The sequence below is a fragment of the Pelobates fuscus genome, chromosome 2 (assembly GCF_036172605.1).
Source record: "Pelobates fuscus isolate aPelFus1 chromosome 2, aPelFus1.pri, whole genome shotgun sequence".
Lineage (NCBI taxonomy): Eukaryota > Metazoa > Chordata > Amphibia > Anura > Pelobatidae > Pelobates > Pelobates fuscus.
This window is the reverse complement of record NC_086318.1, coordinates 450237111-450254723: the sequence shown is the minus strand read 5'-3', so window position 1 is coordinate 450254723 and position 17613 is coordinate 450237111. Positions and strand designations below refer to the sequence as shown.

General features: G+C 42.7%; 1 protein-coding gene across 2 annotated transcripts in view; it reads left to right on the top strand.

The window, feature by feature from the left end:
• Positions 1-17613, top strand: part of LOC134587654 (phosphofurin acidic cluster sorting protein 2-like) — a 319708-nt gene that overhangs the window by 103932 nt on the left and 198163 nt on the right. For both annotated transcript variants that reach the window (XM_063444208.1, XM_063444209.1), the window contains exons 4-8: positions 2653-2742; positions 9705-9830; positions 10153-10315; positions 10753-10835; positions 10930-11013. In XM_063444208.1, coding sequence (XP_063300278.1) covers positions 2653-2742; positions 9705-9830; positions 10153-10315; positions 10753-10835; positions 10930-11013 — 546 coding nt within the window. The remainder of the gene's footprint in view (positions 1-2652; positions 2743-9704; positions 9831-10152; positions 10316-10752; positions 10836-10929; positions 11014-17613) is intronic.

Sequence of the window (17613 nt, the reverse complement as noted above, 5' to 3'; positions counted from 1 at the left end):
CAAATATTTTTACATTGAAAATGACCAGGTTGGTTACGTTGCCTTTGAGAGCGTATGGTAGCCCAGGAATGAGAATTACCCTCATGATGGCATACCATTTGCAAAAGAAGACAACCCAAGGTATTGCAAATGGGGTATGACCAGTCTTTTTTAGTAACCACTTGGTCACAAACACTGGCCAAAATTAGCGTTCAATTTAGTTTTTTACTTTTTTCACACACAAACAAATATGAACGCTAACTTTGGCCAGTGTTTGCGACTAAGTGGCTACTAAAAAAGTCTGGACATACCCCATATTGAATACCCTGGGTTGTCTACTTTAAAAAAAATATGTACATGTGGGGTGTTATTCAGCGATTTATGACGGATAATAGTGTTACAATGTCACTATTGATACATTTTAAAAATATATGTTTTGAAACCGCAATATCCTACTTGTACTTATAGCCCTATAACATGCAAAAAAATAGCAAAAAGCATGTAAACACTGGGTATTTTTAAACTCAGGACAAAATTTTGAATCTATTTAGCAGTTTTTTTCATTCGCTTTTGTAGATGAATAAAAGATTTTTCACATAAAAGTCAAAAAACATGTATTTTTTTTCAATTTTTCATCATATTTTTTCATTTTTTAAAAATTAAATTACATGAGATTATATAAATAATGGTATGTAAAGAAAGCCCCTTTTGTCCTGAAAAAAACAATATATAATTTGTATGGGAACTGTAAATGATAGAGCAGAAAATTACAGCTAAACACAAACACCACAAAAGTGTAAAAAGATGCCTGGTGTACAAATGTACAACATCGCAAAAAAAGTCCAGTCCTTAAGGGGTTAAAGCGGCTCTGTCACTTTTTTTTTTTTTTTTTTAGATAGTATGTTTCAATCCCTCCTCCCCATCTGCCCTGTTTGTTTTTTTGTTTTTAAATGCATATTTTATTAGTGCTAGCAGATGTTGGCAAGAACACTTAAAATTCAAAAAGGATTGAACTTGTTAACCTTAGCATGCAAACCCTTCTTCGTCCCAGAACAAGAAAGATTGATAATACAAATTATAGAGTCAGACTGGTTTCTAGGCTGATATTATAAGTGTGCTCTGAGAGTTGGGGCAATAACCTGTAAGCCAGAACTTGTCCAGTTACATTAAAAAGCAAGTGGGCCAGTAATCTCTAAAACTAGTAAAATAACAGCTATAACAATTTGCTGGCACCACGTAGTGCCTCCCGTCCATAACATTTTGCCAAATAATTGAGGTCTTAAATGTTTTGTAAAGGTTCACTACCCTCTACCACCTCTGCTGAGAACCATGCCATGTGCTCCGTGCTGCTTTGATCCTGGACTGAAAGGAATTGTCTAAGTGGGAATATAACATTTTCACTTTTTTTTTTTTTTTTTTACAAGAATGTGTTTGTTGGTTAAAGTGTTCAGCCAATCGATTTTGAACAGAAAGCTAAGTTTAGTGAAGAATAGATGAAAAGATGCTGCTACGATAGTCAGAAACCTTATGTGAGATGTAGAGTTACCCGGAAGGGGTCTCCGTAACAAAAACCCAGGATTGAGAGGCAAAGAGGGCATGTCAGTGTCCAAACATTAGTTTATGTTCTCCCAAAAGGACTTGATCAGATTTTTTTTTAAAGATTCTTCTTTGCTGAGTTGTACATTAGGAAAAGCAGGGATTATTTTTTGGGGTGTGTCAGATGGTACGGAGGAGCAGATCCATAATGGGACAGTTACTTTAATGGTTTAGCAGGGGTAAATGTTACTTTTAAAAAAATATGAATTCACTTTCTATTAAAAAATACCTGTTTGTCTTTCCAACGTGAAAGCTCCTCTCTCGAGATTATCTGTCTGTCTGTCTGTCTGTCTGTCTATCTATCTATCTATCTATCTATCTATCTATCCTCTATCTATCTATCTATCTATCTATCCTCTATCTATCTATCTATCTATCTATCTATCTATCTATCTGTCTGTCTATCTATCTATCTATCTATCCTCTATCTATCTGTCTATCTATCTGTCTGTCTATCTATCTATCTATCTATCTATCCTCTATCTATCTATCTATCTATCTATCTATCTATCTATCTATCTATCTATCTGTCTGTCTGTCTGTCTGTCTATCTATCTATCTATCTATCTATCTATCTATCTATCTATCTATCTATCCTCTATCTATCTATCTATCTATCTATCTATCTATCTATCTATCTATCTATCCTCTATCTATCTATCTATCCTCTATCTATCTATCTATCTATCTATCTATCTATCTATCCTCTATCTATCTATCTATCTATCTATCTATCTATCTATCTATCCTCTATCTATCTATCTATCTATCTATCTATCTATCCTCCATCTATCCTCTATCTATCTATCTATCCTCTATCTATCTATCCTCTATCTATCTATCTATCCTCTATCTATCTATCTATCTATCTATCTATCTATCTATCCTCTATCTATCTATCTATCCTCTATCTATCTATCCTCTATCTATCTATCTATCCTCTATCTATCTATCCCCTATCTATCCCCTATCTATCTATCTATCTATCTATCTATCTATCTATCTATCTATCTATCTATCTATCTATCTATCTATCTATCTTGGTATAGTTACACCTACACAAATCTCTCTTCACAGGGATCCAAGCGAGTTTTGCGCTCCAATGAGTACATACTGCCCCCTTGTGGTGTGATGGAGACTGACCTGGAGCTAAGCTTTTCTCTGCAGGTAATACAATAATAAAATAGTAATGGATTATTTTATCAAGGAGCTTAGTCTTGTCGTCCAGCAGTTGTGTCAAAGCATGAACTAATCTTTTCCACATGTATGCTGGCTCAGTAACCTATATTACACTTAGCAATGCTTTACTGCCAACACTCAGTGCTAGATAACACTCAGTGCTCGCATGTAAACATCTTAACCCTTTTTCTCTCAACCCCATGTATACACAAAATAATTTTAGCACCATTTCTCCACGGGAACTCTGTGTTATTACTTGGCCTAGTATGGATAATTATGCATTGTATTTGCTCTAGATGGGTATTACCATTGCTCTCTCAGGGGGTATTATCATTGCTCTCTCAGGGGGTATTATCATTGCTCTCTCAGGGGGTATTATCATTGCTCTCTCGGGGGGTATTATCATTGCTCTCTCAGGGGGTATTATCATTGCTCTCTCTGGGGTTATTATAATTGCTCTCTCGGGGGTATTATCATTGCTCTCTCAGGGGGTATTATCATTGCTCTCTCAGGGGGTATTATCATTGCTCTCTCGGGGGGTATTATCATTGCTCTCTCAGGGGGTATTATCATTGCTCTCTCTGGGGTTATTATAATTGCTCTCTCGGGGGTATTATCATTGCTCTCTCAGGGGGTATTATCATTGCTCTCTCAGGGGGTATTATCATTGCTCTCTCAGGGGGTATTATCATTGCTCTCTCAGGGGGTATTATCATTGCTCTCTCGGGGGGTATTATCATTGCTCTCTCAGGGGGTATTATCATTGCTCTCTCTGGGGTTATTATAATTGCTCTCTCGGGGGTATTATCATTGCTCTCTCAGGGGGTATTATCATTGCTCTCTCAGGGGGTATTATCATTGCTCTCTCAGGGGGTATTATCATTGCTCTCTCAGGGGGTATTATCATTGCTCTCTCAGGGGGTATTATCATTGCTCTATCGGGGGGTATTATCATTGCTCTCTCGGGGTATTATCATTGCTCTCTCGGGGGGTATTATCATTACTCTCTCGGGGGGTATTATCATTGCTCTCTCAGGGGGTATTATCATTGCTCTCTCAGGGGGGTATTATCATTGCTCTCTCGGGGGATATTATCATTACTCTCTCGGAGGGTATTATCATTGCTCTCTCGGGGGGTATTATCATTGCTCTCTCGGGGGTAATATCATTGCTCTCTCGGGGGGTATTATCATTGCTCTCTCGGGGGGTATTATCATTGCTCTCTCAGGGGGTATTATCGTTACTCTCTCAGGGGGGTATTATCCTTGCTCTCTCAGGGGGGTATTATCATTGCTCTCTCAGGGGGGTATTACTATTGCTCTCTCAGGGGGTATTACTATTGCTCTCTCAGGGGGTAATATCATTGCTCTTTCAAGGGGGTATTATCATTACTCTCTCAGGGGGGTATTGTTGCTCTCTCAAGGGGGTATTATCATTGCTCTCTCAGGGGGTATTATTGCTCTCTCAGGGGGGTATTATCATTACTCTCTCAGGGGGTATTATCATTGCTCTCTCCGGGGGGTATTATCATTGCTCTCTCCGGGGGTATCATTGATCTTCCTGTGGGTAATATCATTGCTCTCTCAGGGAGTATTAATATTGCTCTCTCAGGGGTATTAATATTGCTCTCTCAGGGGGTATTACTATTGCTGTCTCAGGGGGTAATATCATTGCTCTCTCAAGGGGGTATTATCATTACTCTCTCAGGGGGGTATTATTGCTTTCTTAGGGGGGTATTATCAATACTCTCTCAGGGGGGTATTATTGCTCTCTCAGGGGGTATTATCATTGCTCTCTCAGGGGGTATTATTGCTCTCTCAGGGGTATTATCATTGCTCTCTCAGGGGGTATTATCATTGCTCTCTCAGGGGGGTATTATCATTACTCTCTCAGGGGTGTTTTATTGCTCTCTCAGGGGGTATTATCATTGCTCTCTCAGGGGGGTATTATCATTACTCTCTCAGGGGGGTATTATTGCTCTCTCAGGGGGTATTATCATTGCTCTCTCAGGGGGGTATTATCACTGCTCTCTCAGGGGGTATTAATATTGCTCTCTCAGGGGGGTATTATCATTGCTCTCTCAGGGGGTATTACTATTGCTCTCTCAGGGGGTATTATCATTGCTCTCTCAGGGGGTATTATCATTACTCTCTCAGGGGGTATTACTATTGCTCTCTCAGGGGGTATTATCATTGCTCTCTCAGGGGGTATTACTATTGCTCTCTCAGGGGGTATTATCATTACTCTCTCAGGGGGTATTATCATTACTCTCTCAGGTGGGTATTATCATTGCTCTCTCAGGGGGGTATTATCATTACTCTCTCAGGGGGTATTAATATTGTTCTCTCGGGGGTATTATCATTGCTCTCTCAGGGGGGTATTATCATTACTCTCTCAGGTGGGTATTATCATTGCTCTCTTGGGGGGGTATTATCATTACTCTCTCAGGTGGGTATTATCATTGCTCTCTCAGGGGGGTATTATCATTACTCTCTCAGGGGGGTATTATCAATGCTCTCTCTGGGGGGTATTATCATTGCTCTCTCCGGGGGTATTATTGATCTTCCTGTGGGTAATATCATTGCTCTCTCAGGGAGTATTAATATTGCTCTCTCAGGGGGTATTAATATTGCCCTCTCAGGGGGTATTACTATTGCTGTCTCAGGGGTAATATCATTACTCTCTCAGGGGGGTATTATTGCTCTCTCAGGGGGGTATTATCATTACTCTCTCAGGGGGGTATTATTGCTCTCTCAGGGGGTATTATCATTGCTCTCTCAGGGGGGTATTATTGCTCTCTCAGGGGTTATTATCATTGCTCTCTCAGGGGGGTATTATTGCTCTCTCAGGGGGTATTATCCTTACTCTCTTAGGAGGTATTAATATTGCTCTCTGGGTGGGTATTATCATTGCTCTCTAGGAGGATATTATCATTACTCTCTCAGGGGGGTATTATCATTGCTCTCTCAGGGGCGGTATTATCATTGCTCTCTCAGGGGGTATTAATATTGCTCTCTCAGGGGGGTATTATCATTGCTCTCTCAGGGGGTATTATCATTGCTCTCTCAGGGGGGTATTATCATTGCTCTCTCAGGGGGTATTACTATTGCTCTCTCAGGGGGTATTAATATTGCTCTCTCAGGGGGGTATTATCATTGCTCTCTCAGGGGGGTATTATCATTGCTCTCTCAGGGGGTATTACTATTGATCTCTCAGGGGGTATTATCATTGCTCTCTCAGGGGGGTATTATTATTACTGTCTCAGGGGGTATTAATATTGTTCTCTCAGGGGGGTATTAATAATGTTCTCTCAGGGGGGTATTATCATTACTGTCTCAGGGGGGTATTATCATTACTCTCCCAGGTGGGTATTATCATTGCTCTCTCGGGGGGTATTATCATTGCTCTCTCAGGGGGGTATTATCATTACTCTCTCAGGGGGTATTAATATTGTTCTCTCAGGGGGGTATTATCATTACTGTATCAGGGGGTATTATCATTGCTCTCTCAGGTGGGTATTATCATTGCTCTCTCAGGGGGGTATTATCATTTCTCTCTCAGGGGGTATTATCATTTCTCTCTCAGGTGGGTATTATCATTGCTCTCTCCGGGGGGTATTATAATTGCTCTCTCAGGGGGTATTAATATTGTTCTCTCAGGGGGGTATTATCATTACTGTCTCTGGGGGTATTATCGTTACTCTCTCAGGGGGTATTCATATTGTTCTCTCAGGGGGGTGTTATCATTACTCTCTCAGGGGGGTATTATCAATGCTCTCTCTGGGGGGGTATTATCATTGCTCTCTCCGGGGGTATTATTGATCTTCCTGTGGGTAATATCATTGCTCTCTCAGGGAGTATTAATATTGCCCTCTCAGGGGGTATTACTATTGCTGTCTCAGGGGGTATTATCATTGCTCTCTCAGGGGGTATTAATATTGCCCTCTCAGGGGGTATTACTATTGCTGTCTCAGGGGGTAATATCATTACTCTCTCAGGGGGGTATTATTGCTCTCTCAGGGGGGTATTATCATTACTCTCTCAGGGGGGTATTATTGCTCTCTCAGGGGGTATTATCATTGCTCTCTCAGGGGGGTATTATTGCTCTCTCAGGGGGTATTATCATTGCTCTCTCAGGGGGGTATTATTGCTCTCTCAGGGGTTATTATCATTGCTCTCTCAGGGGGGTATTATTGCTCTCTCAGGGGGTATTATCCTTACTCTCTTAGGAGGTATTAATATTGCTCTCTGGGTGGGTATTATCATTGCTCTCTAGGAGGATATTATCATTACTCTCTCAGGGGGGTATTATCATTGCTCTCTCAGGGGGGTATTATCATTGCTCTCTCAGGGGGTATTAATATTGCTCTCTCAGGGGGGTATTATCATTGCTCTCTCAGGGGGTATTATCATTGCTCTCTCAGGGGGTATTATCATTGCTCTCTCAGGGGGGTATTATCATTGCTCTCTCAGGGGGTATTACTATTGCTCTCTCAGGGGGTATTAATATTGCTCTCTCAGGGGGGTATTATCATTACTGTCTCAGGGGGTATTAATATTGTTCTCTCAGGGGGGTATTAATAATGTTCTCTCAGGGGGGTATTAATAATGTTCTCTCAGGGGGGTATTATCATTACTCTCTCAGGTGGGTATTATCATTACTCTCTCAGGTGGGTATTATCATTGCTCTCTCAGGGGGGTATTATCATTGCTCTCTCAGGGGGGTATTATCATTACTCTCTCAGGGGGTATTAATATTGTTCTTTCAGGGGGGTATTATCATTACTGTATCAGGGGGTATTATCATTGCTCTCTCAGGGGGTATTATCATTACTCTCTCAGGTGGGTATTATCATTGCTCTCTCAGGGGGGTATTATCATTTCTCTCTCAGGGGGTATTATCATTTCTCTCTCAGGTGGGTATTATCATTGCTCTCTCCGGGGGTATTATAATTGCTCTCTCAGGGGGGTATTATCATTGTTCTCTCAGGGGGGTATTATCATTACTGTCTCAGGGGCTATTATCATTACTCTCTCAGGGGGTATTCATATTGTTCTCTCAGGGGGGTGTTATCATTACTGTCTCAGGGGGGTATTACCATTGCTCTCTCAGGGGGTATTATCATTGCTCTCTCATGGGGGTATTATCATTACTCTCTCAGGGGGTATTATCATTACTCTCTCAGGGGGTATTATCATTACTCTCTCAGGGGGTATTATCATTGCTCTCTCAGGGGGTATTATCATTGCTCTCTCAGGGGGTATTATCATTACTCTCTCAGGTGGGTATTATCATTTCTCTCTCAGGGGGTATTATCATTACTCTCTCAGTGGATGTTATATTTGCTCTTAGTGGGCATTGTTTTTGGTCTCTCTGTGGATATTATTCTATGCTCTCTTGGTAGGTATTGTGTTTTGCTCTCTTGGTGGGTATTGTGTTTTGCTCTCTTGGTGGGTATTGTGTTTTGCTCTCTTGGCGGGTATTGTGTTTTGCTCTCTTGGTGGGTATTGTGTTTTGCTCTCTTGGTGGGTATTGTGTTTTGCTCTCTTGGTAGGTATTTTGTTTTGCTCTCTTGGTGGTGTAACGGACCGTTTCAGCAGACAAGGGGTTAAAATCGATAATCCCCTTTTCACAGATCGGCACAGCTACTGTAAAATCACCAAAACTCACGAATTGGATATAAGTGAATGCACCAAACTCCCGAACTGCATACAAGGGAATAAGGTAGCATTCCAAACTCCCGAACTGGAACCTCACGAATAGCTGCTAGCAGACGAACAGGAAAAGCTCCCAAGCGGCTTACACTCCTGGCAGTCAGTCCCTATCAGCATACAGTGAATCCCCCCAAGAACGAGACAAGGCTTCGTGTTGAGGGTTAAGCAGTGGTCTGTTTATTGAGGGCTACCTGCCCCTGTATTTATGCAGGTCTCCCACCTGGTGGACACTCCCCTAGGGGACCATATGGAAGACTGTAACAACGGACAGACAAGTACCAATTACAGACATACAGCAGTAAAACATCCCCACAATGCATCCTGGCTTCCTCCCCTCTGCCCTGGAGAAGTAATTCAATTATCTCCCAGGACAAAGGCAAAACTCCATTACACACGTGGGGACACAAAGACAGACTATCACTTTAAAATACATAAAGACACATTTTATACATAAAACACAGACATGTAACATATCCCCAGATAGCTCAGGTCTGAGTGCACATTATTAGGTGAATGGCACTCAGACCACACGAATACAGTTTAATTGCCATGGAGTTAGAGTCTTTAATTACACTAATATGCTCCATGGCAGGCTATCTGGGTTAAAACATTCTTCCAACATAAAATACAGAATTTCCCTGCATTCACCAAATCCAAACGAATTAGAACCAGGGGCTGGAGGTTCAGCGGTGCCTGCACGTAAAAGTGTCCGATTTTGGTGCATGAAAGCCGGGCAGAAAAGCGCTGGCTGCCCAGGGAGCTCCAGAACACCGCCACCTAGCGGCCGCTAAGTGTAACAGCAGCCACCCAGTAACAAGCCATTAAGCTGCGGTTAACCGCAGCTTCAGGGAGGTAAATTGGCAGCACACTCCAGCTCCTGGGTGGCCAATTAACGGCGCCGGACGGCTTCCCACGGCTCTGGGGAGGTTGCAAACAGGCTGTTTGTTCGGTAGATAGAATCTACCGAACGGCTGTGCAGAAAGGGAGAAATAAATCCTTCTGCACAGTAAAATTAACCCTTTAGCTGCCGGTCCATAATCCAAAGGCAGCAGGCGGGCAACCAGGCTCCTCCAATGCAATGTGGCGAGATTGGTCTCGTCACAGGTGGGTATTGTGTTTTGCTCTCTTGGTGGGTATTGTGTTTTGCTCTCTTGGTGCTTGGTATTGTTTATGGTATCTCAATGAGAAATAATATATGTTTTCTTGGTGAATATCTTTTATTATTCTTTCTTCCAGTACCCTCATTTTTTAAAGAGAGATGCAAACAATTTGCAGATCATGCTACAGAGGAGGAAGAGATACAAAAACCGCACCATCCTGGGCTATAAATCTTTGGCTATTGGAGTAATTAACATGGCTGAGGTTTGGCATCTTATCGCATTTTCATTGCATTTCTTATTATGGCTGTATCATAATAAACATGTGTTTTGTGAGGTGTGGAAGTTAAAGCTTAATTGTAGAAACCTATATTTACCTCCATCCTGGAACCTGTGCAAGAATCCTTGGTAAAAACTCTGACATTTTATTTTATTTTTGCGTGTATCAGGAAGCATAGCGATCTACGGACATAGTAATTGGAAAATAAAGCTTCTGTTTATTGCTTCCATGCAGCGTGTGCCAGAAATGAATGTAACCGCTTCATGTAATGCCCACAGAGTGACCGCTCCTTTTATAATCTTCCCAGGTAATGCAACATCCCACAGAAGGAATGAGAGTTCTAGATCTCCATAGCAATAGGAAAGATCCCACTTTCCGAGTGGCTGAAATTAGTATCCTCTCCTTGTCAAGTCAGCCAATCGATCACGAGGATGTCAACGTGCCAGCGGGGCCTAAAGTCAAGGGTTTGGGTAAAGTCCAGAAATCGTTTTATTTACATGCTGGGGGATCTGTCCTTTGTAATCAGGATACCTGGAGAGACAGCGCTGTGACTGATACCTGGAGAGACAGCGCTGTGACTGATACCTGGAGAGACAGCGCTGTGACTGATACCTGGAGAGACAGCGCTGTGACTGATACCTGGAGAGACAGCGCTGTGACTGATACCTGGAGAGACAGCGCTGTGACTGATACCTGGAGAGACAGCGCTGTGACTGATACCTGGTGCATTGTTAGAGATCTGAAAGTCCATGTTAAGAGCCTGAAATAGTTAATAGCTTGCATGTGGTCTCTCTCTGTTTCTAATTGTTTATAGCATTTATATAACGCCAACGTTTTCTGCAGCTATTTAGTTATACAATAGGGATATTTAACGTTTTGCTTCTTATTGTTTGTGTGCTCTTTCCAGATATTGACCGCTACTGGGAGGAAGAAGAGTATGAGGACAGCTATTCTTCAGAACCAGAGGGCAGCGATGAATGCCAGGGGCAGGTATTAGTGCACTGTATATTTACTGAAACCAGTATCTATGGTGAATGATGAGAGGGAGATTATGCCATTCAAATTCTATATTCCTTGTACACAGGATGTAGATGATGACGAGGATGAAATCAGAAAGCCAAAGAAACTGAGCAGGAAGTTAATGCGCAGCACGTCACTAAATCGACAGGTAATGGGTGAATCGAAGGTAAGTGGGATTGAAATATTAACCCCTTCCCGTCGGCAGACGTATCAGGTACGTCCGGCAAAAAACGGTCCATAATGACCTTGCACCTGATACGTCCGCAGCTATTTTGAGCGCTGGAAGCTCTGATAGTATTGCAGCGATGCTCTGCATGGGCTGAGTGCCTCGAGGGGTCCAGGCACTCAGCGAATATATAATAATATATATAAAAGAATAAATATTAACCACCCCTCCCCTTCCTAAAGGCAGTGAATCATGGGGCTTCTAGGGGTGTCCCTAGCCTGCCTCATCATAGGGGCAGGCTGGGGTCATCCAATCACAGCTTGCCCCATTAGAAATTTTATTCCAAGTGTGTTCCCCATTTGTCTGATTAGTGTGGATCTCCCTCCCTCTCTTCACTTGTGTTTTAGCTAGAGAGATTTAGAGATTTAGGTATTATTAGGTAGGGATTTGTAAAATTTTGAGACCCAAAGGCTCTTTTCAGAGCCATTAACCCCTATCTTGCCAGTGGTCACTATAATCACTGGCTCTTGCACAGCAGCACTTTTTTGCTTTCTTCGCATTTTTTTAGGGGTTCATTTTTTGTGATTTTTTTTTTTTTTTTTTATGTGACCCAAAAGCTCTTTTCATAACGATTAACCCCAGTCCTGCCAGTGATCACTATACAGATCACATGCTCTTGCACAGCAGCACTTATTTTGCTGTCTATTCATTTTTTCAGTGGTTCATTTTTTGTGTGATTTTTTTGTTTTTGTTACAGGTCACTAAGTAAAGTTATTGTGATCATGTCACATGGGTCACGTAAGTCAACTAGCACTGAGGAGGCGTATGCTATCCTTGCACTAGAGTCTGATGCGTCTATGTCTGACTCCGACCCTGATTTTGACCCTGCCAGGTGCTCAGATACATCATCACTAGATACAGTGTCTGCTGCTAGTGATGTATCTAGTTATGTTGTATCTGTGCCTGCTAGTCCCCCTGCCAGAAGGAGACGTGCTGCTCCAGCTGGCAGAACTGCTGAGGAGTGGGTAGTGCCTCATCACCAGAGGCCAGACATCCCATCCTTTACTGCAAATCCTGGCAATAATTTGGATGTCATAGGAGTTGGCCCTCAGCAGTTTATGGAGGTGTTTCTGGGCGATAATGTATTGGGGAACATTGTCGCCCAAACTAATTTATATGCCGATCAGTTCCGAGCTGCAAAGCCTGACTCTTTTTTGGCAAATCAGCAATGGGCCCCCATCGATGTGCCCGAATTTGAAAGATTCTGGGCATTGACTATGCTGATGGGCACCATAAAGAAGCCCTCCATCCGCTCCTACTAGAGCAGTAGCCCCATCTGCTCTACCCCCATTTACTCCCAATGTATGTCGAGGAAGAGGTATGAAATGATTCTGCATTTCATGCACTTCAGCGACAATCGCCTGTGCCCATCTAGGGAGCATCCCCAGTTTGACAGGCTGTATAAAATCCGCCCCCTGATTACCCACTTTGCTGCCAGGTTTGCGGAGGCTTATACACCAGGAAGGAATATATGCAGGAATGAATCCCTGATGAAGTATAAGGGAATGGTGTGATTCAAGCAGTATATTCCTTCCAAGCGCTCTAGGTATGATGTAAATATGTATAAACTCTGTGATAGTGAGACTGGGTATACTCAGGCCTTCCTGGTGTACGAGGGAAAGGATAGCCACCATGACCCTCCAGGTTGCCCAGAACATATGGGAACCAGTGGCAAGATTGTCTGGGACCTGATATTCCCCCTGATGAACAAATTTTTATACAAGTGTCCCTTTGTTCAAGCTACTGTACTGTTTTGATTCAGTAGCTTGCGGTACAATCAAAAAGAACAGCACAGGTTTCCCAGGACAACTTGCACGCGCCTGGCTACGAAGGGGGGAGACCTCAGCTCTGCGCCAAGAGGAGCTGTGGGCAGTTAAGTACAGAGACAGAAGGATGTGTACCTTCTTACCACCATCCACACTGAGGGGACTGTGGAGGTCCCTGTACGTGGCAGAGCTGAGAGAACGAGGAAGCCAGTGTGCATCAAGGCCTATAACCGGCATATGGGTGGGGTTGATCTGGCAGATCAGCTGCTGCAGCCCTACCTAGTTATACGCAAGACAAGGGCCTGGTACAAAAAGGTTGCAATCTACCTAATGCATATTGCAACCCACAACGCTTTCTTTTTGTTCAAAAAAGCAAAACCTTTTTAGTTTTTTACAGTTTCAGCTCCAGATCATTTCGGGGATTTTGTACCGTGATGCACCCCGGGACGGTGATTGGAGAGAGCAGAGTTGGGGCTACACATTTTATTATTAAAATTCTCCCTACTGCGGCAAAGCAAAATCCCCCAAAAAGATGCAGAGTCTGTTTCAAGAGGGGGCAGAGAAAAGATACAGTATATCACTGTCCTGATTGCCATGGACAGCCTGGACTCTGCATTGGGGACTGCTTCAAACGATACCACACACTGGTCCATTTTATTTATTTTTTTAACATTTGCTGTTCAGTCTGGAGTGTTTTCTTGCAATAACCAACAACAGGCTCTCCTAAATCACAGTCAAAAAGCAATGTGTGTGTAAAAATGAAAATTGAACAATTACCTCCACACACTTTCTTCAATTGTTTTTTTTTTTTTGACAAAAAAAGTTGCATCAAAGCACTCCATATGTTACCGGGAAACACCGCAGAAGTCACACACAGAGAGATGGACGCAAGTCTATTCAGGATGTAACAGGTCTTTATTGTTACCGATCGGGTCTCAGCTGAACTCCTGTTCCAAAATGTCTGAGCCCAGAGCACACATTGCAAAGGCTTTTTATTAACAATACTCCTCCCCCACATTCCCTTAAACCTTAAACCAATCAGCAAACAGGATATTCAGGATCACCTTATATGGGCAGACCGCATGGCTCATTAAGACAAAGGAATGAGGAATGTGATTTCAGTTCCTGCACATGCTCAGTACACTGATTAACTAGATAACTAGTTTTTTTTCTTGCAATAACCAACAACAGGCTCTCCTAAATCACAGTCAAAAAGCAATGTGTGTGTAAAAACGAACATTGAACAGTTACCTCCACACACTTTCTCCAATTTTTTTACTAAAACGACTGCATCTAAGGCATTAAAACACTCCATATACAATACCGTGGGGTGTCAACTTTTCAAATATATGCACGCTCATGGCAAGAAAATACATTGGGATATCTGATAAGGCCCCCAAAAAGGAGATAGGCAAAGAACATATGTAAAATTAGAAAAACGCATATCGGACGTCTTGCTTTGAACCCTCCAGAGAACCCGACACACCTATGCATGGGTGGTATCACTGTACTCAGGAGATATTGCCGAACACATATCGGGGTGTCCTTTGGCAGTAACACCTAACAGGAGCTGAGAATCTATGCCTCAAGTAGAATGTGTGTGAAAAATAACACAAAAAAAATGACTACCCAAAAGGTTGACAAAGCCTGGTGGTAGAATTAGTGCATGGAAAGTGTTAAAATGCCACCATGAAATGCCCTAGGGTGTCTACTTTTCAAAAACATACGGTTTGACTGGGGTAAATTACATTGGCCGGCTTCAAAATTGGGTGCATGATGGCCAGCTGTGGTTTTTTTCCATTTTTCATCATATTTTACTTTTTGTTTCTAGTAAATTATATGATATGATGAAAATAATGGTATCTTTAGAATGACCATTTAATGGCAAGAAAAACAGTATATAATATGTATGGGTACAGTAAATGTGTAAGAGGCAAATTACATCTAAACACAACCACTGCAGAAATGTAAAAAGAGCCCTGGTCCTTAACGGTAATACAATTGAAAAATGCCCTAAGGGGTTAATGCAGCTGGCTGTGTCTGTGAGAGTTGCTTTTTCTGGATTGAGGATGGGTGTATCACTGCGATGTATTAGAGCAGGTGGGAGTATTGGGGAGTATGTAGATATTGGGGTGATAGTATCTGTGTTTGTCAGGGTGTGGGTGTATCACTGTGATGTATTAGAGAAGGTGGGAGTATTGGGGAGTATGTAGATATTGGGGTGATAGTATCTGTTTGTCAGGGTGTGGGTGTATCACTGATGTATTAGAGCAGGTGGGAGTATGTAGATATTGGGGTAGTAGTATCTGTGTTTGTCAGGATGTGGGTGTATCACTGCGATGTATTAGAGCAGGTGGGAGTATTGGGGAGTATGTAGATATTGGGATTATAGTATCTGTGTTTGTCAGGGTGTGGGTGTATCACTGCGATGTATTAGAGCAGGTGGGCGTATTGGGGAGTATGTAGACATTGGGGTGATAGTATCTGTTTGTCAGGGTGTGGGTGTATCACTGCGATGTATTAGAGAAGGTGGGAGTATTGGGGAGTATGTAGATATTGGGGTGATAGTATCTGTGTTTGTCAGGGTGTGGGTGTATCGCTGCGATGTATTAGAGCAGGTGGGAGTATGCAGATATTGGGGTGATAGTATCTTTGTTTGTCAGGGTGTGGGTGTATCACTGCGATGTATTAGAGCAGGTGGGAGTATTGGGGAGTATGTAGACATTGGGGTGATAGTATCTGTGTTTGTCAGGGTGTAGGTGTATCACTGCGATGTATTAGAGCAGGTGGGAGTATTGGGGAGTATGTAGATATTGGGGTGATAGTATCTATGTTTGTCAGGGTGTGGGTGTATCACTGCGATGTATTAGAGCAGGTGGGAGTATTGGGGAGTATGTAGATATTGGGGTCGTAGTATCTGTGTTAGTGTATCACTGCGATGTATTAGAGCAGGTGGGAGTATTGGGGAGTATGCAGATATTGGGGTGATAGTATCTTTGTTTGTCAGGGTGTGGGTGTATCACTGCGATGTATTAGAGCAGGTGGGAGTATGCAGATATTGGGGTGATAGTATCTGTGTTTGTCAGGGTGTGGGTGTATCACTGCGATGTATTAGAGCAGGTTGGAGTATTGGGGAGTATGCAGATATTGGGGTGATAGTATCTGTGTTTGTCAGGGTGTGGGTGTATCACTGCGATGTATTAGAGCAGGTGGGAGTATGCAGATATTGGGGTGATAGTATCTGTGTTTGTCAGGGTGTGGGTGTATCACTGCGATGTATTAGAGCAGGTGGGAGTATTGGGGAGTATGTAGATATTGGGGTGATAGTATCTGTGTTTGTCAGGGTGTGGGTATATCACTGTGATGTATTAGAGCATGTGGGAGTATGCAGATATTGGGGTGATAGTATCTTTGTTTGTCAGGGTGTGGGTGTATCACTGCGATGTATTAGAGAAGGTCGGAGTATTGGGGAGTTTGTAGATATTGGGGTGATAGTATCTGTGTTTGTCAGGGTGTGGGTGTATCACTGCAATGTATTAGAGCAGGTGGGAGTATTGGGGAGTATGCAGATATTGGGGTGATAGTATCTTTGTTTGTCAGGGTGTGGGTATATCACTGCGATGTATTAGAGCATGTGGGAGTATGCAGATATTGGGGTGATAGTATCTGTGTTTGTCAGGGTGTGGGTGTATCACTGCGATGTATTAGAGCAGTTGGGAGTATTGGGGAGTATGTAGATATTGGGGTGATAGTATCTGTGTTTGTCAGGGTGTGGGTATATCACTGTGATGTATTAGAGCAGGTGGGAGTATGCAGATATTGGGGTGATAGTATCTTTGTTTGTCAGGGTGTGGGTGTATCACTGCGATGTATTAGAGCAGGTGGGAGTATTGGGGAGTTTGTAGATATTGGGGTGATAGTATCTGTGTTTGTCAGGGTGTGGGTGTATCACTGCAATGTATTAGAGCAGGTGGGAGTATTGGGGAGTATGCAGATATTGGGGTGATAGTATCTTTGTTTGTCAGGGTGTGGGTATATCACTGCGCTGTATTAGAGCATGTGGGAGTGTGCAGAAATTGGGGTGATAGTATCTGTGTTTGTCAGGGTGTGGGTGTATCACTGCGATGTATTAGAGCAGTTGGGAGTATTGGGGAGTATGTAGATATTGGGGTGATAGTATCTGTGTTTGTCAGGGTGTATCACTGCGATGTATTAGAGCAGGTGGGAGTATGCAGATATTGGGGTGATAGTATCTGTGTTTGTCAGGGTGTATCACTGCGATGTATTAGAGCAGGTGGGAGTATGCAGATATTGGGGTGATAGTATCTGTGTTTGTCAGGGTGTGGGTGTATCACTGCGATGTATTAGAGCAGGTGGGAGTATGTAGATATTGGGGTGATAGTATCTGTGTTTGTCAGGGTGTGGGTATATCACTGCGATGTATTAGAGCAGGTGGGAGTATGTAGATATTGGGGTGATAGTATCTGTGTTTGTCAGGGTGTGGGTGTATCACTGCAATGTATTAGAGCAGGTGGGAGTGTGTAGATATTGGGGTGATAGTATCTTTGTTTGTCAGGGTGTGGGTGTATCACTGCGATGTATTAGAGCAGGTGGGAGTATTGGGGAGTATGTAGATATTGGGGTGATAGTATCTGTGTTTGTCAGGGTGTGGGTGTATCACTGCGATGTATTAGAGCAGGTGGGAGTATTGGGGAGTATGTAGATATTGGGGTGATAGTATCTGTGTTTGTCAGGG